The following is a 23,628-nucleotide window of genomic DNA, read 5'->3' as shown; positions in this document are numbered from 1 at the left end:
GGTCAGTCTGTGTCATGGAAAGAGCAGGTGTTCCTAATGGTTTGTTCACTCAGTGTTGTCTTGCCTCTGTGTGTTGAGTGTCCTCCCACTGCCTGATCGTGGTGTGTGTGGGACACACCCCAAAGGGAAGGACAATACAACAGTTTTGTGGGTTTTGACAATGAAATATGAAACCGATGGATTGCATTAGTCAAGCTGATAGATCCTATTAATTTCTCCGTCCCAGACTCTGTATGACTTTCCTGTGCATCACCCGGTACAGTGGTGGCTAGGTTATCCATTACATAAGGTGTTAAATCAAATTAAAATCAATAAAAAATGTCCCGTGCGGCCGAATACAACAGGTGTTGTAGACCTTACAGTGAAACGCTTAATTGCAAGCCTTTAACCAACAATGCAGTTTTAAGAAAAATAAGGGGTAAAGTAAAAAAATATATAAATAAAATAAAAGTAACAAGTAATTAAACATCAGCAATAAAATAACAGTAGCAAGGCTATCTACAGGGAGTACCGGTAATGAGTCAATGTGAAGGCTATATACAGGGGGTACCTGTACAGAGTCAATGTGAAGGCTATCTACAGGGAGTACCGGTAATGAGTCAATGTGGAGGCTATATACAGGTGGTACCTGTACAGAGTCAATGTGGAGGCTATATACAGGGGGTACCTGTACAGAGTCAATGTGGAGGCTATATACAGGGGGTACCTGTACAGAGTCAATGTGGAGGCTATATACAGGGGGTACCTGTACAGAGTCAATGTGGAGGCTATATACAGGGGGTACCGGTACTGAGTCAATGTGGAGGCTATATACAGGGGGTACCGGTACAGAGTCAATGTGGAGACTATATACAGGGGGTACCGGTACTGAGTCAATGTGGAGGCTATATACAGGGGGTACCGGTACAGAGTCAATGTGGAGGCTATATACAGGGGGTACCGGTACTGAGTCAATGTGGAGGCTATATACAGGGGGTACCTGTACAGAGTCAATGTGGAGACTATATACAGGTGGTACCGGTACAGAGTCAATGTGGAGGCTATATACAGGGGGTACCGGTACAGAGTCAATGTGGAGGCTATATACAGGGGGTACCGGTACAGAGTCAATGTGGAGGCTATATACAGGGTGTTACGGTACAGAGTCAATGTGGAGGCTATATACAGGTGGTACCGGTACAGAGTCAATGTGGAGGCTATATACAGGGTGTTACGGTACAGAGTCAATGTGGAGGCTATATACAGGTGGTACCGGTACAGAGTCAATGTAGAGGCTATATACAGGGGGTACCGGTACAGAGTCAATGTGGAGGCTATATACAGGGAGTACCGGTACAGAGTCAATGTGGAGGCTATATACAGGGGGTACCGGTACAGAGTCAATGTGGAGGCTATATACAGGGTGTTACGGTACAGAGTCAATGTGGAGGCTATATACAGGGAGTACCGGTACAGAGTCAATGTGGAGGCTATATACAGGGTGTTACGGTACAGAGTCAATGTGGAGGCTATATACAGGGTGTTACGGTACAGAGTCAATGTGGAGGCTATATACAGGGAGTACCGGTACAGAGTCAATGTGGAGGCTATATACAGGGGGTACCGGTACAGAGTCAATGTGGAGGCTATATACAGGGGGTACCGGTACAGAGTCAATGTGGAGACTATATACAGGGTGTTACGGTACAGAGTCAATGTGGAGGCTATATACAGGGTGTTACGGTACAGAGTCAATGTGGAGGCTATATACAGGGTGTTACGGTACAGAGTCAATGTGGAGGCTATATACAGGGGGTAATGGTACAGAGTCAATGTGGAGGCTATATACAGGGTATTACGGTACCGAGTCAATGTGGAGGCTATATACAGGGAGTACCGGTACAGAGTCAATGTGGAGGCTATATACAGGGAGTACCGGTACAGAGACAATGTGGAGGCTATATACAGGTGGTACCGGTACAGAGTCAATGTGGAGGCTATATACAGGGAGTACCGGTACAGAGTCAATGTGGAGGCTATATACAGGGAGTACCGGTACAGAGTCAATGTGGAGGCTATATACAGGGAGTACCGGTACAGAGTCAATGTGCGGGGCCACAGGTTAGTCGAGGTAATTGAGGTAATATGTACATGAAGGTATAGTTAAAGTGACTAGCTATCAACATTAACATAGTATCATGCATTTTGTCGCTTTCTCCCTTGCAGACTCTGTCTAGATTGTCCTGTGCCTACAAGACAGAGAACCAGACCAGGGTGGTGGTGTGTGACCTGGGGAACCCCATGAAAGGTGGAACTAAGGTGAGTGGATGGGAGCATGCAGATGGTATCCGTCCCGTTGACCTGAATGGGGGGGCGATGTCTGTTCTAGGGATTCTATTTCTATGTTGGTGGTTGACTAGACACCTAGTCAGCACCATTTCCCCAGTTCAAATTCCTGGTACATGTGAATGTACTTGGTGTTATAAAGATGATTCTGATTCTGATCAGAAGGTGCGTTTACACAGGCTGCCCAAATCTGATCATTTTTTGGGCCCCCCCAAAAAATCAGATCTGATTGATCAAAAGTAAAACATTTTTGGAAAACATTTCAGAATTGTGCTGCCTGTATAAACGCAGTACGAGACTTACAATCAGAATGGTGATGATCCCGATGGTGTGATGTTGTCTTTAGGTGCTGGCCGGACTCCGCTTCAGTGTTCATCAGCTCTCAGAGCAGGACACGTTTGTCAAGTTTGACCTGCAGATACAGAGGTAATGAGCTGGTAACAAAACGGGTTCAGAACACAGTCTTTCTTACAGGTGTGGCTTCTGGAAATAAAATGACTTTTTCCTGTGCTTTATTTTCTTAAACAACTGGGGTATGTATACACGTCTCTCTCGCGAGACTTTTAAATCTTAATGAGCCTAACGTGTATGAATAATGAAACGGTGTCTCACACATCGCCGAATGGTCATAAAGTTAGGACCTAATTGAACTAAAATCCTTTTAGAGAAGAGACTCCCAGTACTTTCTCCCACACATGTCCTGACTTTGTGGTAACAGACAGTGAGACTAAAAATGTGTCCCAAACTGCACCCTACTTCCTATAGTGGACCACTTTGACAAGAGCAAATGTAAAAAAAAACAAACATGGTGTTTCTGTTTTCCCTGGTTGGATTGAAAGGAGCATGTAAATGACAGAGTAGCTATATCCTTTGTCTGTCCTTGTTGTTATGAAGGAATACCTCTCGTTTACTCTCCCGCTATCCCAAGGTCACGCCGGTCCTTTCTAAATAAAACTATATTCTGTTGATCAAAGTCATTGTTAAATTGTTTAGAATATAGTTGAGAGCACATGTGTCTTGTGGTGGAATTGTCTGGAGTTTTTGTTTATATCTTATGAGGCTTTAGCAGCCAGTTCAAAATCATGGACAAAAGTTACAATACAATGCAATGGTTCCACCCTGTGGACATTTTGTGTTTTAGCATCAACCTGTACTGTGTAAACTGCTTATCTGATGTTTTCACGATCTGGTCTTGTTGTATAAGTTAATAATATAATATTGTCTTTCAGTTCCAACCAGTTCAACAGCAGCAGTAGTCTGGTCTCCAGCATCACACAGCTGGCTGTTCTTTCCAATGTTGATATCAGAGGGTATGTTGACATGTCTTCTCCAACGAAGGTCATTACTGACCAGAAGTTTAGTCGTTAAGTACAGAAATATCGTCTACTTGAAGTGTGCAAAGAATGCTTTTTCACTTTAGTATATTCTCCTGCATCTTCTCCTACCTTAATGGGCAGGTGGGAGGTCACCAACACACATCTTCTCCTACCTTAATGGGGTGGTGGGAGGTCACCAACATACATCTTCTCCTACCCTAATGGGCCGGTGGGAGGTCACCAACACACATCTTCTCCTACCTTAATGGGGTGGTGGGAGGTCACCAACATACATCTTCTCCTACCTTAATGGGCAGGTGGGAGGTCACCAACATACATCTTCTCCTACCCTAATGGGCAGGTGGGAGGTCACCAACACACATCTTCTCCTACCCTAATGGGCAGATGAGAGGTCACCAACACACATCTTCTCCTACCCTAATGGGCAGGTGGGAGGTCACCAACATACAGTGAGGGAAAAAAGTATTTGATCCCCTGCTGATTTTGTACGTTTGCCCACTGACAAAGAAATGATCAGTCTATAATTTTAATGGTAGGTTTATTTGAACAGTGAGAGACAGAATATCAACAAAAAAATCCAGACAAACGCATGTCAAAAATGTTATGAATTGATTTGCATTTTAATGAGGGAAATAAGTATTTGACCCCTCTGCAAAACATGACTTAGTACTTGGTGGCAAAACCCTTGTTGGCAATCACAGAGGTCAGACGTTTCTTGTAGTTGGCCACCAGGTTTGCACACATCTCAGGAGGGATTTTGTCCCACTCCTCTTTGCAGATCTTCTTCAAGTCATTAAGGTTTTGAGGCTGACGTTTGGCAACTCGAACCTTCAGCTCCCTCCACAGATTTTCTATGGGATTAAGGTCTGGATACTGGCTAGGCCACTCCAGGACCTTAATGTGCTTCTTCTTGAGCCACTCCTTTGTTGCCTTGGCCGTGTGTTTTGGGTCATTGTCATGCTGGAATACCCATCCACGACCCATTTTCAATACCCTGGCTGAGGGAAGGAGGTTTTCACCCAAGATTTGACGGTACATGGCCCCGTCCATCGTCCCTTTGATGCGGTGAAGTTGTCCTGTCCCTTTAGCAGAAAAACACCCCCAAAGCATAATGTTTCCACCTCCATGTTTGACGGTGGGGATGGTTTCTTGGGGTCATAGGCAGCATTCCTCCTCCTCCAAACACGGCAAGTTGGGTTGATGCCAAAGAACTCCATTTTGGTCTCATCTGACCACAACACGTTCACCCAGTTGTCCTCTGAATCATTCAGATGTTCATTGGCAAACTTCAGACGGGCATGTATATGTGCTTTCTTGAGCAGGGGGACCTTGCGGGCGCTGCAGGATTTCAGTCCTTCACGGCATAGTGTGTTACCAATTGTTTTCTTGATGACTATGGTCCCAGCTGCCTTGAGATCATTGACAAGATCCTCCTGTGTAGTTCTGGGCTGATTCCTCACCGTTCTCATGATCATTGCAACTTCACGAGGTGAGATCTTGCATGGAGCCCCAGGCTGAGGGAGATTGACAGGTCTTTTGTGTTTCTTCCATTTGCGAATAATCACAGAAACTGTTGTCACCTTCTCACCAAGCTGCTTGGCGATGGTCTTGTAGCCCATTCCAGCCTTGTGTAGGTCTACAATCTTGTCCCTGACATCCTTGGAGAGCTCTTTGGTCTTGGCCATGGTGGAGAGTTTGGAATCTGATTGATTGATTGCTTCTGTGGACAGGTATCTTTTATACAGGTAAGAAACTGAGATTAGGAGCACTCCCTTTAAGAGTGTGCTCCTAATCTCCGTTCGTTACCTGTATGAAAGACACCTGGGAGCCAGAAATCTTTTTGATTGAGAAGGGGTCAAATACTTATTTCCCTCATTAAAATGCAAATCAATTTATAACATTTTTGACATGCATTTTTCTGGATATTTTTGTTGTTATTCTGTCTCTCACTGTTCAAATAAACCTACCATTAAAATTATAGACTGATAATATCTTTGTCAGTGGGCAAACGTACAAAATCAGCAGGGGATCAAATACTTTTTTCCCTCACTGTACATCTTCTCCTACCCTAATGGGCAGGTGGGAGGTCACCAACACACATCTTCTCCTACCCTAATGGGCAGGTGGGAGGTCACCAACACACATCTTCTCCTACCCTAATGGGCAGGTGGGAGGTCACCAACACACATCTTCTCCTACCCTAATGGGCAGATGAGAGGTCACCAACACACATCTTCTCCTACCCTAATGGGCAGGTGGGAGGTCACCAACATACATCTTCTCCTACCCTAATGGGCAGGTGGGAGGTCACCAACACACATCTTCTCCTACCCTAATGGGCAGGTGGGAGGTCACCAACACACATCTTCTCCTACCCTAATGGGCAGGTGAGAGGTCACCAACATACATCTTCTCCTACCCTAATGGGCAGGTGGGAGGTCACCAACACACATCCCTCCTACCTTAATGGACAGGTGGGAGATCACCAACATGCATCTTCTTCTACCTTAATGGGCAGGTAGGAGGTCACCAACACACATCCCTCCTACCCTAATGGGCAGGTGGGAGGTCACCAACATACATTCCTCCTACCCTAATGGGCAGGTGGGAGGTCACCAACATACATCTTCTCCTACCCTAATGGGCAGGTGAGAGGTCACCAACACACATCCCTCCTACCCTAATGGGCAGGTGGGAGGTCACCAACATACATCTTTTCCTACCTTAATGGGCAGGTGGGAGGTCACCAACACACATCTTCTCCTACCTTAATGGGCAGGTGGGAGGTCACCAACACACATTCCTCCTACCCTAATGGGCAGGTGGGAGGTCACCAACACACATTCCTCCTACCCTAATGGGCAGGTGGGAGGTCACCAACACACATTCCTCCTACCCTAATGGGCAGGTGGGAGGTCACCAACATACATCTTCTCCTACGCTAATGGGCAGGTGAGAGGTCACCAACACACATCCCTTCTACCTTAATGGGCAGGTGGGAGGTCACCAACATACATCTTCTCCTACCTTAATGGGCAGGTGGGAGGTCACCAACACAAATCTTCTCCTACCTTAATGGGCAGGTGGGAGGTAACCAACACACATCTTCTCCTACCTTAATGGGCAGGTGGGAGATCACCAACACACATCCTCTCCTACCCTAATGGGCAGGTGGGAGGTCACCAACACACATCCCTCCTACCCTAATGGGCAGGTGGGAGGTCACCAACACATATCTTTTCCTACCTTAATGGGCAGGTGGGAGGTCACCAACACACATCTTCTCCTACCTTAATGGGCAGGTAGGAGGTCACCAACACACATCTTCTCCTACCTTAATGGGCAGGTGGGAGGTCACCAACACACATCTTCTCCTACCTTAATGGGGTGGTGGGAGGTCACCAACACACATCTTCTCCTACCCTAATGGGGTGGTGGGAGGTCACCAACATACACGTCTGCTACCTTAATGGGCAGGTGGGAGGTCACCAACACACATCCCTCCTACCCTAATGGGCAGGTGGGAGGTCACCAACACACATCCCTCCTACCCTAATGGGCAGGTGGGAGGTCACCAACATGCATCATAAAGTGCAAATTGCATTTAGATTATAATTAGCAGGTAATTAGCAGGTAATGAGTAAATATCTGCCGGCTCAAATCCCAGGTGGGACCTTCAGCTGAGTGTGTGCCTCAGAGCTGAGGGTTTGTTACAGAATGGTTTAGTTTGATGGAATGTATGTATCCCATGATAAATGGTTTAGTAGCAAAGACAGTACTGATGTCCCTTACCATCTCTGATATAGTAAGGACTTTACTGATTCACGGTAACAGAAGGTGAAGAAACGCAGAATGTACTTTATAGATATGTATAGCCCAGTCGTGAACCCCAATCCCTTCCCTCTGCTGTAGGGTGGCGGTTCCTGACCAGGTCTTCCTGCCCATCGCTAACTGGAAGCCCAAAGAGAACCCTGTCGTAGGAGACGACATCGGTCCACAAATACTGCACATCTATGAGGTCAACCATGACACTGTTCCCTATATAGGCTGGTCAAATTACACCCTATTCCCTATATAGGCTGGTCAAATGACACCCTATTCCCTATATAGGCTGGTCAAAAGTAATGCACTATATTGGGTTCCATGTCATGACATTAGACCCACCGTGTCATGACATTAAACCCGCCGTGTCATGACATTAAACCCGCCGTGTCGTGACATTAGACCCGCCGTGTCGTGACATTAGACCTGCCGTGTCGTGACATTAGACCTGCCGTGTCGTGACATTAGACCTGCCGTGTCGTGACATTAGACACGCTGTGTCGTGACATTAAACCCGACGTGTCGTGACATTAGACCCATTGTGTCGTGACATTAGACCCAGCGTGTCGTGACATTAGACCCGCTGTGTCGTGACATTAGACCCGCTGTGTCGTGACATTAGACCCGCTGTGTCGTGACATTAGACCCGCTGTGTCGTGACATTAGACCCACCGTGTCGTGACATTTGACCCACCGTGTCGTGACATTTGACCCACTGTGTCGTGACATTAGATCCGCCGTGTCGTGACATTAGACCCGCCATGTAATTTACCTGTAGATTAATGTCAACTGATAAATGTAAAAACGGACATAGCTGACCTTTCACATAATACCATTAATCACCATTATAAGTCAGTGAAGCCTGGAGCACTACTGGTAACTATAATCTGTCTTATTACAGTTGCGTAACAGAGGTCCCAGTACCTTCAGCAAGGCCATGCTGGACATCGAGTGGCCCTACAGGTTCAACAACGGCTCTCTGCTCTACATCACTAAACTAGATGTGGACGGAGGCATGAACTGCAGTACAGACATGGAGATCAACCCACTCAATGTCTCAGTATGTGATATTCTCTCCCTTCCGTTCACCCTTCCATTCACCATTTCATTCAGCCTTCCATTCACCCTTCCATTCAGCCTTCCATTCACCCTTCCATTCAGCCTTCCATTCACCCTTCCATTCAGCCTTCCATTCACCCTTCCATTCAGCCTTCCATTCACCCTTCCATTCAGCCTTCCATTCACCCTTCCATTCAGCCTAGACACTGGCTCTTTTTCAATTGTTTAAACTGTCTGTCCTCTTCGATGCTCCTCACATTTATTGCACTGATCTGAAAGAAGTGACACTGAAAGAGGTGAACGTCAGCCTGGCGACCAGGTGATTGTCAGCCTGGAGACCAGGTGTACGTCAGCCTGGAGACCAGGTGATCGTCAGCCTGGAGAACAGGTGGACGTCAGCCTGGCGACCAGGTGAACGTCAGCCTGGCGACCAGGTGAACGTCAGCCTGGAGACCAGGTGAACGTCAGCCTGGAGACCAGGTAAACGTCAGCCTGGCGACCATGTGAACGTCAGCCTGGCGACCAGGTGATCGTCAGCCTGGCGACCAGGTGATCGTCAGCCTGGCGACCAGGTGGACGTCAGCCTGGCAACCAGGTGGACGTCAGCCTGGCGACCAGGTGGACGTCAGCCTGGCGACCAGGTGAACGTCAGCCTGGCGACCAGGTGGACGTCAGCCTGGCGATAAACTAAGCTGCCACTGCGTTGTTACACCAGTCAGTATTTTCCGTCAGTTCAAATGAACAAGAGGAGACAATGAGGGAACAGATCGTTAAACAATTGAGATAGAGCCTACGTTGCTATTGGTGACATAATAATCTATTTGTCCGTTCTAGAATCCTCTGTCAGGAGAGACAAATGGTTCAGCATCCACCAGTGGAGACAACACAGAGGACAGGAACAGGAACCATGTTCACCGCAGAGAGCTGGCGAGGAAAGAGATGGAGGGAGACCTGGAAACTCTGGTAATGGCGTGATTACCTGGCTAATGCTGTACTGTCATTTACACCAGGGTTTCGGGTCAATTCCATTTCATTTCAGTTGATTCAGGAAGTAAACTGCAAAGTCTGAAATGTACTTCCTGAATCGTTAACCCTGTTGGCTACAGTACTAATGTAATCATACAGATAGCATTAGCCATGTGGATTGTGTGTGTGTGTGTGTTTTAATGTCACTCTGAATGTGTGTCTGCTCACTCAGGACTGTTCGAAGGCCCAGTGCCTGAAGATCCGGTGTCAGGTGGGCCGTCTGGAGAGAGGTCAGAGTACAACCTTGTACATCTACTCCAGACTGGGAGTGGCCACCTTCCTCAAGGTGAGTCTGTTATCCCCTAGAGCAGGAGTTTTCACTCTTAACATACCAGGTCTGGAGCCTGCTGGGTTTCTTTTCTACCTGATAATTAAATGTACCCTCGAAATCACTCCCTGATTAGAGGGGAACAATGGAGAAATAAAAAACACAGTGGAACTGGCTTCGAGGTATCGAGTTTAGTTTTAAGGGCCCTAGAGGTTATATACTCGCCTGGTGGTCCCAGATGTGTTTGTGCTGTGTGGTATTGTACGTTCACTCAAGACTGGGGGGGTGACCACCTTCCTCAAGATGAGACATTCCACCTACTGTAGTTGAAGCATAGCATCATTAGGCACCAAACGGGACTGAAACATTGGAGGTACTATCTGTCCAATGAGAAATACAGTTTCTGATTTCCATTTCAAGACATGGTGCTACAGTGTGCCCCGGGGGCGATTTTAGCATGTGAATCTTGGTGGGGCAAACTGCATGCCAGCAAAGCCACAAAACAACACTAAACAATACATGAATTACACTATAACAGTGACAATCGGTGCCCACAAACTGTTAGGGCCTACATAAAGCTGTCCCAACAGCAGAGTCCCAACAGCATTCCCAACACCTTAACACTGCTACACCTGACTATCAGCAGAGCCTTGTCTGGCAGAGAAACAGATTATTCAGCCTCATTTACTGGCTTTAGAAAAAAACATAGCTGATATTGCTGACTTGCTTAAACAAATGTGGTTTCTACAGACAATGGAGATGTACAAACTATGGCATAAGGGGATGACAAGTGGATAAGAGGCAATCCGTAATTTCGATTAAGACATTAATGAGCGAGCTAGGACGGACGTTGTCAATATAACTATTTGTTCGGCACTTTTGAAACGTACAGCGACAGAATTCAGAACATGGGCTGTTCTCACAGTGTTCTCCCTGTACACCAAGTCAGAACCGTAGGATAAATAAAGGGGGCATACAAGCAGACAATGAAAGCTCTTACAATTCAATGATTTAATTTCTCTAAAACAGGTTATAGACTACTTGTGCACCACCAAGTCAGAACAGTAGGCGAAATTAAGATGGGAAAATAGAACAAATTATTAGGATGGGCTACTAACAACTTACTACACAACATACACTTAGTATTACTTTCTTAGCTACAGTATACATATTTCCCATATCTCCCACATCATTTATGAAGCAGTGTACAAGACATTTTTGGACTCACCTTGTTGCTCACTTGAACAGGAAGATGGTGCGACGGTCCTTCGTGGGCAAATGTTGTCATCAAAGTCTGGCGTTCTCTGGATTTATGGTGCTTTCACGACAACTGGGAACCCGGCAAAAAAAACAAGGTCGAATCATGATGACGTCAGTGTTCTTTAGTTAGCCACTGATTCCTTCCTAACCACTCATTGTTGAATTTGCGATTCCCATCTTGTTGTGTAATGTTTATGTCCAATGGCCGATGAGCACCAACACGTTTTATCTATAATTTCACTTCATTACTTCTCTTCATATGACAAGGATTAAAAAGGATTTGACAGTAGATTGTCGACTTGATTCATGATGATGACTGCTTGTCTAGCTTGTTAGCTAAGATTTTGAAAGTATGATGTTGACATGATCAGTCCAATCAAAGCTACGATAGATATAACGTGATTTGACGTCATTTTATCTGTGGCCAATGACCTTAAGCCTTCTTGGATGGGCACTTCTAATGTAACGCTATGGCAGCACCCAAAGGGGCTTGCATTTGAGGTCTACCCTTAGATTTGGCAGTGACGTAGTGTCCCCACGAGTGACAGAACACTGAGCCAATCACGGCGCAACAAGAGAACATGACCAACCCTTTTCCACTGGCTGCCCCAACACCACAGAAAGCACAGAGCTGAAACACCTGAATCAAGAAAGACAAAAAGAGACCATGTTTGTATGGAGGGTTTATTAACTCAATTATTTTTATTGTTTGCAAACTGATATGTGACACGTATTAATGCCAAAATAACATGCAGACAACCCAAAATACCCTGAATGACGGGTCGCCACTGGTGTGCCCTAATTAACAAGAGCCTGGTACACAAGGTTGAAGCATAGTGTATGCTTGGTAAGCTCACTATAGACGCATCACACTGGATCTGCCCAAATAGATCTGGCACCACCAGGCTAGCTATATGAGCCATAACTTAAATAGATCTGGCACCACCAGGCTAGCTATATGGGCCATAACTCAAATAGATCTGGCACCACCAGGCTAGCTATATGGGCCATAACTTAAATAGATCTGGCACCACCAGGCTAGCTATATGGGCCATAACTTAAATAGATCTGGCACCACCAGGCTAGCTATATGGGCCATAACTCAAATAGATCTGGCACCACCAGGCTAGCTATATGGGCCATAACTCAAATAGATCTGGCACCACCAGGCTAGCTATATGGGCCATAACTTAAATAGATCTGGCACCACCAGGCTAGCTATATGGGCCATAACTTAAATAGATCTGGCACCACCAGGCTAGCTATATGGGCCATAACTTAAATAGATCTGGCACCACCAGGCTAGCTATATGGGCCATAACTTAAGTAGATCTGGCACCACCAGGCTAGCTATATGGGCCATAACTTAAATAGATCTGGCAACACCAGGCTAGCTATATGGGCCATAACTTAAATAGATCTGGCACCACCAGGCTAGCTATATGGGCCATAACCTAAATAGATCTGGCACCACCAGGCTAGCTATATGGGCCATAACTTAAATAGATCTGGCACCACCAGGCTAGCTATATGGGCCAAAACTTAAATAGATCTGGCACCACCAGGCTAGCTATATGGGCCATAACTTAAATAGATCTGGCACCACCAGGCTAGCTATATGGGCCATAACTTAAATATATCTGGCACCACCAGGCTAGCTATATGGGCCATAACTTAAATAGATCTGGCACCACCAGGCTAGCTATATGGGCCATAACTTAAATAGATATGGCACCACCAGGCTAGCTATATGGGCCATAACTTAAATAGATATGGCACCACCAGGCTAGCTATATGGGCCATAACTTAAATAGATATGGCACCACCAGTCTAGCTATATGGGCCATAACTTAAATAGATATGGCACCACCAGGCTAGCTATATGGGCCATAACTTAAATAGATCTGGCACCACCAGTCTAGCTATATGGGCCATAACTTAAATAGATCTGGCACCACCAGGCTAGCTATATGGGCCATAACTTAAATAGATATGGCACCACCAGGCTAGCTATATGGGCCATAACTTAAATAGATCTGGCACCACCAGGCTAGCTATATGGGCCATAACTTAAATAGATCTGGCAACACCAGGCTAGCTATATGGGCCATAACTCAAATAGATCTGGCACCACCAGGCTAGCTATATGGGCCATAACTCAAATAGATCTGGCACCACCAGGCTAGCTATATGGGCCATAACTTAAATAGATCTGGCACCACCAGGCTAGCTATATGGGCCATAACTTAAATAGATCTGGCAACACCAGGCTAGCTATATGGGCCATAACTCAAATAGATCTGGCACCACCAGGCTAGCTATATGGGCCATAACTTAAAGAAAAGCCTAGTACGTTGGCTACCTTTTGATGTAATAAAATCGAGCTGTGATGATGTGTTTCTTTCATCCAGACTGAGAGCCAGAACCGATCGTTCACCGTGAGATCCTCTGCTTCCTTCAGCGTCATAGAGATGCCTTATAACAAGAACCTGGTGTCTGAGCTGCCCTCCAACGCTATTACGGTGAGTCACACGAAGGCATCACGGACATGAACCAGGTCTGCCTCTGAAATGGAACCCCAGTCTCTCTATATATAGTCCACTACTTTTTTGACCAGAGTCCATAGGATCCTATATGGTTCTATGTGGCTGGCTACTACCACAGCAAATAGGTCATTTCCGTTGTGTCTCTCCTGTGTATTGGTTGAATAGAGATGTGTTGTATTGTAAAACCCTGTGATGTGTCCTTTAGGTCAGTATGTCAGTGATCTGGGTGAAATCTGATCCTGAACCTGTCCCTGGGTGGGTGGTGGCCCTGGCTGTGCTGGCAGGACTGCTGCTGCTGGCTCTCCTGATCTTCATCATGTATAAGGTGAGTCCAAACCCTTCCCTTGCCTCCTATCCTCTCTTGTTTCCATTAAAAATCCATCTAGTGGTCGGTGTTGAAAATTAGGCATAAGCTAAAAACACTGGTAGGGTAAATTCGTTTTAAATTCTATCCCTTTTTTTGACAGCACACACCTTTCGATTTGAAACGAAAACCTTCCATACATATTTGTCCATTGTAGAAGTGCTCAGAAAGTCGCTTTTTTGGACCTGAATGCCAAAGCATTTATGAGATAAAAGGGGCTCAAAGTAGATTTTTGCGTATCCCAAAGTACCATGAGACAGCCATGTTTTCATCACTGGAAAATATATAACGGTTGAGATTGATATCATTTAAAAGCTTACAAACAAGGTTTTCAAATTATTTTATAATTTCTTGAAATGTTTTTTTTTTTAATAGAAATTGTCATTTTTGAACCTTCTTGTTGTCACCTGTCAAGTCCTGACAAGGAGTGGATGGATTTCTTAGCCGTTGCGATAGCCCTTTTGTAGACTGGATCTGCCTGTTCAGATAACAGCGCTTTGAGATTCCTTCTGTAATGAAAAGCGCTATAGAAGTTGAATAAGTGATTAGTAGAATTAGAGGACGTATGATCCTAATTGTCTGTGCCTCCTCCCTCCCTCCAGCTGGGTTTCTTCAAGCGTGTACGCCCCCCTCAGGAGGACAACACGGAGAAGGAACAGCTGGCACCGCAGGAGATTGGCGACAGGAACAATGAAGCCTGAGACCTCCAGCAACCCCCTGGAGGTCTCCAGACTTCAATGCAACACCAGGACCATCATCTACACAGTATCTCACGAGTAGAACATTTTGCAAATCACACAACAACAAAAAAAAGAGTCCCATCTAGCCAGCAGATATTTAGGAGACCTCATGCGCTGTCCTAACCAGTTAACAGTTACCAGTTGGTGTCTTGATAATAGAAAAAGGCAGCTTAGCCTGTGGTTCCTGCACCATAGACAGGTTTCTGCACCATAGACAGGTTCCTGCACCATAGACAGGTTTCTGCACCATAGACAGGTTCCTGCACCATAGACAGGTTCCTGCACCATAGACAGGTTCCTGCACCATAGACAGGTTTCTGCACCATAGACAGGTTTCTGCACCATAGACAGGTTCCTGCACCATAGACAGGTTCCTGCACCATAGACAGGTTTCTGCACCATAGACAGGTTTCTGCACCATAGACAGGTTCCTGCACCATAGACAGGTTTCTGCACCATAGACAGGTTCCTGCACCATAGACAGGTTCCTGCACCATAGACAGGTTCCTGCACCATAGACAGGTTTCTGCACCATAGACAGGTTCCTGCACCATAGACAGTCAATTACTTTTGAGTTGAAAGAATGTTTAGCTATGTCTATGATCAACCCATAAATAATCTAGACTTACATCTGTCGCTATTGACAACGATTTCACAAGAGGCTTAATTCACATGATATGACTAAATAACTATAGCCACTAGGCCAGGGCTGCCCAACCCTCTTCCTGGAGATCTACTGTCCTGTAGGTTATCAGTCCAACCCTCTTCCTGGAGATCTACTGTCCTGTAGGTTATCAGTCCAACCCTCTTCCTGGAGATCTACTGTCCTGTAGGTTATCAGTCCAACCCTCTTCCTGGAGATCTACTGTCCTGTAGGTTATCAGACCAACCCTCTTCCTGGAGATCTACCGTCCTGTAGGTTATCAGTCCAACCCTCTTCCTGGAGATCTACTGTCCTGTAGGTTATCAGTCCAACCCTCTTCCTGGAGATCTACTGTCCTGTAGGTTATCAGTCCAACCCTCTTCCTGGAGATCTACTGTCCTGTAGGTTATCAGTCCAACCCTCTTCCTGGAGATCTACTGTCCTGGAGGTTATCAGTCCAACCCTCTTCCTGGAGATCTACTGTCCTGTAGGTTTTCAGTCCAACCCTCTTCCTGGAGATCTACTGTCCTGTAGGTTATCAGTCCAACCCTCTTCCTGGAGATCTACTGTCCTGTAGGTTATCAGTCCAACCCTCTTCCTGGAGATCTACTGTCCTGTAGGTCTTCAGTCCAACCCTCTTCCTGGAGATCTACTGTCCTGTAGGTTATCAGTCCAACCCTCTTCCTGGAGATCTACTGTCCTGTAGGTTTTCAGTCCAACCCTCTTCCTGGAGATCTACTGTCCTGTAGGTTTTCAGTCCAACCCTCTTCCTGGAGATCTACTGTCCTGTAGGTTTTCAGTCCAACCCTAATTTAGCGGTTCTGATTCAGAAGTTAAGGTCTTGATGAGCAGCTAATTAGTAGAATCAGGTGTGTTAAATTAGGGTTGGACTGATAACTTACAGGACAGTAGTTCTCCAGGAAGAGTGCTAATAAATAATCAAATTTTTCCTTTGAATATTTCATTAACCTACATCATGTTATTTCAAGTTCATCCCTTTGGAGCGTCATATCACGTTGTTAAAAAAAAAAGATGGCGCTGACAGCTTCTATGTGTTTGCTGATTAATGATAGACCTTTCAAACGTTTTAGGAAACGTTATCGGGAAGTGACTTGATGCGGTTTAGAATTGTTGGGAGTGGCCAGTGTGTTGATAGTAACATATTTATTTTAACAACCATCATACTGTATGATTGCAATATGCACACATTATCCAAAATATCTGAATTTGTAAAAAAAAAAAAAAACATTTTAAAAAAGGGGATTTGTTTGCCAACATATTAGGCAAGTCAAGTGATTGTCAGGCGAAAATGATAAACGTTTTACCCTTTACCCTTCACAGCGGCCGATGCCTCGTCGCGATTGTTTAATTCCCCATCGTTTGCAACCATGTCAATGTCATCACCATCTTTTTCCCTTGTGCAGAACCTCAAACTGTCGTGATTACCAGCTGAGATAAACTTTATGAGTTGATTTTTGGCTAGATAAGTGTCTTTAACATCCTAAAACCTACTCTGAGCTGTGAGTTTTTGTTCTTTAAGCCAGGTTCTAATACGATTCCTATGACCTTTTCTGAGATGGTTTGTGGATACGTGGCCTTGGTCCTGTATGTTTTCACAAAGCATCTCAGAATAAGTGTGGTGATTGTAGGATCAGCCGTACCAGTACTCCTCCTGGACACCTGGCTGTTTAGAGTTGCATCTGGACGACACTTACTGTACGATATGGACGAGAGGAGTGAAAAATAGTGGTTTGATTAAGTGCTGTTGTATATAATCTTTGACTTCCAGACTCTCTCTCTCTCCTTTTTATTCTTCTGTTTATTTTCTGCGTCTTAGAAGCTGTGTCGACATAGGCAGCCCAATTCTGATCTTTTTGGACCAATCAGATCGGCTCGGGAAAAACATCTGATGTGAAAAGATCTGATGTGGTTGATCAAAAGATCAGAATTGGGCTACCTGTATAGACGTAGCCTTGGGCTACCTGTATAGACGTAGCCTTGGGCTACCTGTATAGACGTAGCCTTGGGCTACCTGTATAGACGTAGCCTTGGGCTACCTGTATAGACGTAGCCTTGGGCTACCTGTATCCTTGGGCTACCTGTATAGACGTAGCCTTGGGCTACCTGTATAGACGTAGCCTTGGGCTACCTGTATAGACGTAGCCTTGGGCTACCTGTATAGACGTAGCCTTGGTGCACTAGACTTTCAGTTAAATTAATTGCTGCAACAATGTGAATATGAGACAGCAATTATGATATGTGGTGTAATTCAGAGGGATAGTTATTTAATAATAATATTGTAAGGTCTTTAAAGACACGGCATGATTGGTGTTAAAATAATTTTGTATGGTTACTGCAAGGTGTTTGATAGCAGGACATACTATGGGAAGGGTTGTATATTCATATGAATTCTTTGATGAATAATTAATTGATGTGTTGTTTCTGCTCTATAAAAATATAGGGCAGTTTAATATATAACTAGGGTTTTCAACTGTAATATGTTATTTTCCTACGTGTGTAGGTGTACGACAAATCACAAGTTTCTGTGTAAATGTTTTGTATAAAATGTCTTCCCAGAATGATTTTACCGATATTGGGTGATCATCACATTTGTTGTTCATATTAGTCACACTAACCAATCAAACAGTAACACAGGAGTCACACTAACCAATCAAACAGTAACACAGGAGTCACACTAACCAATCAAACAGTAACACTTATTCACTACTTCACCTGTTTCTTCTCACCTTTTGATGTTATTATGTATCTTCATTTAGTTTGATGTTCCATGGCAGGCTACACCTCACTTCACTGTGAGCAGAGAATGGACTGGTGTGACCCGTCATTTAGTTTGATGTTCCATGGCAGGCTACACCTCACTTCACTGTGAGCAGAGAATGGACTGGTGTGACCCGTCATTTAGTTTGATGTTCCATGGCAGGCTACACCTCACTTCACTGTGAGCAGAGAATGGACTGGTGTGACCCGTCATTTAGTTTGATGTTCCATGGCAGGCTACACCTCACTTCACTGTGAGCAGAGAATGGACTGGTGTGACCCGTCATTATTCAGACTTCCACCTCTTCCATCCTCGGTCATATTTCTCTTTGGGTATTTTTGTTCAACGGTGATAATTATGTTATTCTTTTCCCACAAGAAACAAACAGGTTTCTGGTTGAGCTTATTCTTTCATAAATGAAATGTTAAAATATAAACATTTGATCCTGTTTTATTAACACAACTTAGCTGTCTGAGAAAATCTGCTCTTTATCTGAAATGATAAGTGACCTGAACCGTTACGGAACTGACCTGAACCGTTACGGAACTGACCTGAACCGTTACGGAACTGACCTGAACCGTTACGGAACTGATAACTGACCTGAACCGTTACGGAACTGACCTGAACCGTTACGGAACTGGCCTGAACCGTTACGGAACTGATAACTGACCTGAACCGTTACGGAACTGACCTGAACCGTTACGGAACTGATAACTGACCTGAACCGTTACGGAACTGACCTGAACCGTTACGGAACTGACCTGAACCGTTACGGAACTGACCTGAACCGTTACGGAACTGACCTGAACCGTTACGGAACTGACCTGAACCGTTACGGAACTGATAACTGACCTGAACCGTTACGGAACTGACCTGAGCCATTACGGAACTGACCTGAACCGTTACGGAACTGATCTGAACCGTTACGGAACTGATAACTGACCTGAACCGTTACGGAACTGACCTGAACCGTTACGGAACTGATCTGAACCGTTACGGAACTGATAACTGACCTGAACCGTGACGGAACTGATAACTGACCTGAACCGTTACGGAACTGACCTGAACCGTTACGGAACTGATAACTGACCTGAACCGTTACGGAACTGACCTGAACCGTTACGGAACTGACCTGAACCGTTACGGAACTGACCTGAACCGTTACGGAACTGATAACTGACCTGAACCGGTACGGAACTGACCTGAACCGGTACGGAACTGACCTGAACCGTTACAGAACTGATAATGTTATCAGATAAACTTAGTGCATAGGCTCGTGTTTAGGCTGCAGACAGACGGAACAAAGAGCAGGGAACTGAATACTAAATGAAATAAAAGTAGAGAAATGGGGATGACATCTGATTTTCCATTAGCTTCATACTCAGTCAACTATATATATTTGATTAGAATCCCCATAAGCGGACTGGTCAGAGCTATGTGGGATCCTAGGGACGTCCCTACCCTAAACACTAACAAGCCCTACCCGTACCATTTTAAATGTTAACTTCAAAGGGGTAGGGACGTCCCAAAGATCCCAATTGCACGGACCATGACGACAGCTAGTCTGCCTGGGGTATGACACATAACGAAAGAGACACAACAGACATAAATGCACTATATACAGTGCATTCAGAAAGTATTCAGACCCTTACCTTTTTCCACATTTTGTTACGTTACAGCCTTATTATAAAATGGATTAAATACATGTTTTTCCTCATCAAGTACCCCATAATGACAAAGCAAAAACAGGTTTTTAGAAATGTTTGCAAATGTATTAAAAAAAAATAAAAACAGACCCTTTTACGATGAGACTTGAAGTTGAGCTCAGGTGCATCCTGTTTCCATTGATCATCCTTGAGATGTTTCTACAACTTGATTGGATTCCACCGGTGGTACATTAAATTGATTGGACATGATTTGGAAAGGCACACATCTGTCAAGATAAGGTCTGACAGTTGACAGTGCATGACAGAGCACAATATTTCATAAATTTGCAAACATTTCTAAAAACCTGTTTTCACATTGTCATTATGGGGTATTGTGATGTCATTATGGGGTATTGTGATGTCATTATGGGGTATTGTGATGTCATTATGGGGTGTTGCGTGTAGGTTGATGAGGTAAAAAAAATGTTTTTGAATAAGGCTGTAAAGTGACAAAATGTGGAAAAAGTCAAGGGGTCTGAATACTTTCCGAATGTACTGTAGTTATATTTGCGCATAAAAGCGTTTACACAGCCATTTCTCGCATAACACATTTTACCAACACAAAAAGATCCCACTTTGTCCAACGTATTTTGTTTGGTCGACATTTGGCCAGTTGTGACATTTTTTTTATCCGACATAAAGGTTGGATGGTTATCAGTTTCTGTAGGTATAATTTGTATTTCTGAACTCTCAATTTTGAGCTCAATAGCAACTATTTTACAACTGAGATATTTGATAGGACTCATTTTTTTTTTCTTCTATTGGGTGCGACCAACTCATGGGCTGATGCCACCAACTGAAAAATACTTAGTGGCACCAGGTAAATGTTAGTGTGGATCCCTGATTGGTTCTGTCTGTTTATGGATAGGTTGGGTCGTGGGTCACAACGCAGCATCATGTGAGGCAAAATGCATCATACCGTCTCCATTTCTGTATTTTGAAAGTTATATGGTCTTGAAAACATTGGGGCTTTTGGGGCTATATCAACAATGGACTGATGAAACCAATACCACAAAATATTATTTTTGATGATAGTTTTCCTTTAAATAGACATGAAAATGCATGCAGAAAATGCTGGGTGTGTGTGCACCTGTTTATTAGGCTCCATGTACCTGGAGAACAGTCGTGCCTTGCAAGTTCCCAGTAGAGAAGCCTGGTCTCCACCAGCAGCATGGAGCCCTCAGACCCCGAGACAACAATCAATACAATATACCAGTCAATACATGGCACAATTTACAACAATCACTGATCAAATCAAATTGATTTATATAGCTCTTCTTACATCAGCTGATATCTCAATCCATAACATAGCGATGATAAATTTAGGCTACAATTTTAGGTTTCATTACTCAGCCTCCCTCTGTCAGTTAATCAGTTATGAATACATAATGGTCAGTAATATATCCCAGCTTTCTCTCATCCTCACCAGGTGAGAGATGAAAGTCAGACGAGATATGTCATGTCAATTTAGCCCATCATTTACAATGCCCTTCTTCTCAAAGCTCATTGGGAGGAGGAGTTCCCGAGATGCGGACCTTAGCTCTTCTATTCCGATTGGGCGTTGAGAGGATTTGAGGAAGCAAAGATTTGACAACCGATAAAATGTTCAGACACAGACCCTGTACTCAGCGCCATGCCTGCTGTTGAGGGTCGGTATCCAGGAAGTGAGGGTTGATGGTGAAGAGCACTAGACCAGTGGCGGTGAAGGAGGAGGGGTACATGATGGGGCATCAGTGGTGTTGATGCTGACAGTAGAGACGTTAGTGACTGGAGCCCACCTAGGCCACACCATCCTGCACAGGACATAAGAGACAGGCTTATTTAAAAAAAAATATATATATTTAACCTTTATTTAACTATTTACAATGACGGCCTACCAAAAGGCCTCCTGCGGGGATTGGGTTAAAAATAAATTAAATAAAAAATATAGGACAAAACACACATCACGACAAGAGAGACAACACTACATAAAGAGAGACCTAATACAACAATACAGCATGGTCGCAACACAACATAACAACAACATGGTAGCAACACAACATGGTAGCAGCACAAAAAAAGGGTACAAACATTATTGGGCACAGACAACAGCACAAAGGGCAAGAAGGTAGAGACAACAGTACATCACACAAAGCAGCCACAGCTGTCAGTAAGAGTGTCCATGATTTACTCTAACATCAAGGGACATTTTTATAGCACGTTTAATAAGAACATGTTGTGATAATTTTATTCCCCATTAGATTATGTTCCCGTTACATAAAACAAATTAAAAGTCATATCTGCTGTAGTATTATCTGCTGTAGCAATATCTGCAGTAGCAATATCTGCTGTAGCAATATCTGCTGTAGTATTATCTGCTGTAGCAATATCTGCGATCAGCTCACACTGTTAGAGAACGGAGTTACCGAGATTTACCGTCCAAACCCACTCCCGTTTACCATCCAAACCCACTTCCGTTTACCGTCCAAACCCACTCCCGTTTACCGTCCAAACCCACTCGCGTTTGCCAGGATAAGTAACTACGAGAAATGTACATCTATGAACAGCATGACGTGAAATGAAAATAATATGCAATGTCTAAATCTGGTTTCTCTACAGAGTTCTATGTTCAGCTATCTGCATGGTGAATCAGAGTTCTATACTCAGCTATCTGCATGGTGAATCAGAGTTCTATGCTCAGCTATCTGCATGGTGAATCAGAGTTCTATGCTCAGCTATCTGCATGGTGAATCAGAGTTCTATACTCAACTATCTGCATGATGAATCAGAGTTCTATACTCAGCTATCTGCATGATGAATCAGAGTTCTATACTCAGCTATCTGCATGATGAATCAGAGTTCTATGTTCAGCTATCTGCATTATAAGTCAGAGTTCTATGTTCAGCTATCTGCATTATAAGTCAGAGTTCTATGTTCAGCTATCTGCATGATGAATCAGAGTTCTATGTTCAGCTATCTGCATTATAAGTCAGAGTTCTATGTTCAGCTATCTGCATTATAAGTCAGAGTTCTATGTTCAGCTATCTGCATGATGAATCAGAGTTCTATGTTCAGCTATCTGCATGATGAATCAGAGTTCTATACTCAGCTATCTGCATGATGAATCAGAGTTCTATGCTCAGCTATCTGCATGATGAATCAGAGTTCTATACTCAGCTATCTGCATGATGAATCAGAGTTCTATACTCAGCTATCTGCATGATGAATCAGAGTTCTATGCTCAGCTATCTGCATGATGAATCAGAGTTCTATACTCAGCTATCTGCATGATGAATCAGAGTTCTATACTCAGCTATCTGCATGATGAATCAGAGTTCTATACTCAGCTATCTGCATGATGAATCAGAGTTCTATGTTCAGCTATCTGCATTATAAGTCAGAGTTCTATGTTCAGCTATCTGCATGATGAATCAGAGTTCTATGTTCAGCTATCTGCATGATGAATCACAGTTCTATACTCAGCTATCTGCATGATGAATCAGAGTTCTATGTTCAGCTATCTGCATGATGAATCAGAGTTCTATGCTCAGCTATCTGCATGATGAATCAGAGTTCTATGCTCAGCTATCTGCATGATGAATCAAGAGTTCTATGCTCAGCTATCTGCATGATGAATCAAGAGTTCTATGCTCAGCTATCTGCATGATGAATCAGAGTTCTATGCTCAGCTATCTGCATGATGAATCAGAGTTCTATGCTCAGCTATCTGCATTATGAATCAGAGTTCTATACTCAGCTATCTGCATGATGAAT

At 44.2% G+C, this 23,628-nt stretch overlaps 1 protein-coding gene and 1 long non-coding RNA gene across 2 annotated transcripts in view; one reads left to right on the top strand and one right to left on the bottom strand.

Annotated features, from left to right (window-relative positions):
- LOC139538933 (integrin alpha-V-like) overlaps positions 1–17,983 on the top strand; it is an 85,044-nt gene extending 67,061 nt beyond the window's left edge. The window contains exons 21-30 of the mRNA XM_071341518.1: positions 2,206–2,298; positions 2,672–2,751; positions 3,555–3,635; positions 7,575–7,680; positions 8,386–8,544; positions 9,378–9,506; positions 9,742–9,855; positions 13,509–13,619; positions 13,849–13,968; positions 14,610–17,983. Of these exons, the coding sequence (XP_071197619.1) occupies positions 2,206–2,298; positions 2,672–2,751; positions 3,555–3,635; positions 7,575–7,680; positions 8,386–8,544; positions 9,378–9,506; positions 9,742–9,855; positions 13,509–13,619; positions 13,849–13,968; positions 14,610–14,708 (1,092 nt within the window). The 3' untranslated portion in view covers positions 14,709–17,983. The remainder of the gene's footprint in view (positions 1–2,205; positions 2,299–2,671; positions 2,752–3,554; positions 3,636–7,574; positions 7,681–8,385; positions 8,545–9,377; positions 9,507–9,741; positions 9,856–13,508; positions 13,620–13,848; positions 13,969–14,609) is intronic.
- Positions 17,555–18,674, bottom strand: LOC139538934 (uncharacterized). Its single transcript, XR_011667830.1, has 2 exons — positions 18,412–18,674; positions 17,555–18,192 (listed from the first exon to the last, which is right to left on the bottom strand). It is a non-coding gene; the product is annotated as an uncharacterized lncRNA (long non-coding RNA).
- Positions 18,675–23,628: the final 4,954 nt, after the last annotated feature.

This window comes from Salvelinus alpinus, chromosome 14, assembly GCF_045679555.1.
Source record: "Salvelinus alpinus chromosome 14, SLU_Salpinus.1, whole genome shotgun sequence".
Lineage (NCBI taxonomy): Eukaryota > Metazoa > Chordata > Actinopteri > Salmoniformes > Salmonidae > Salvelinus > Salvelinus alpinus.
Note: the sequence above shows the minus strand (reverse complement) of the source record. Positions and strands in the feature narration are given on the sequence as shown.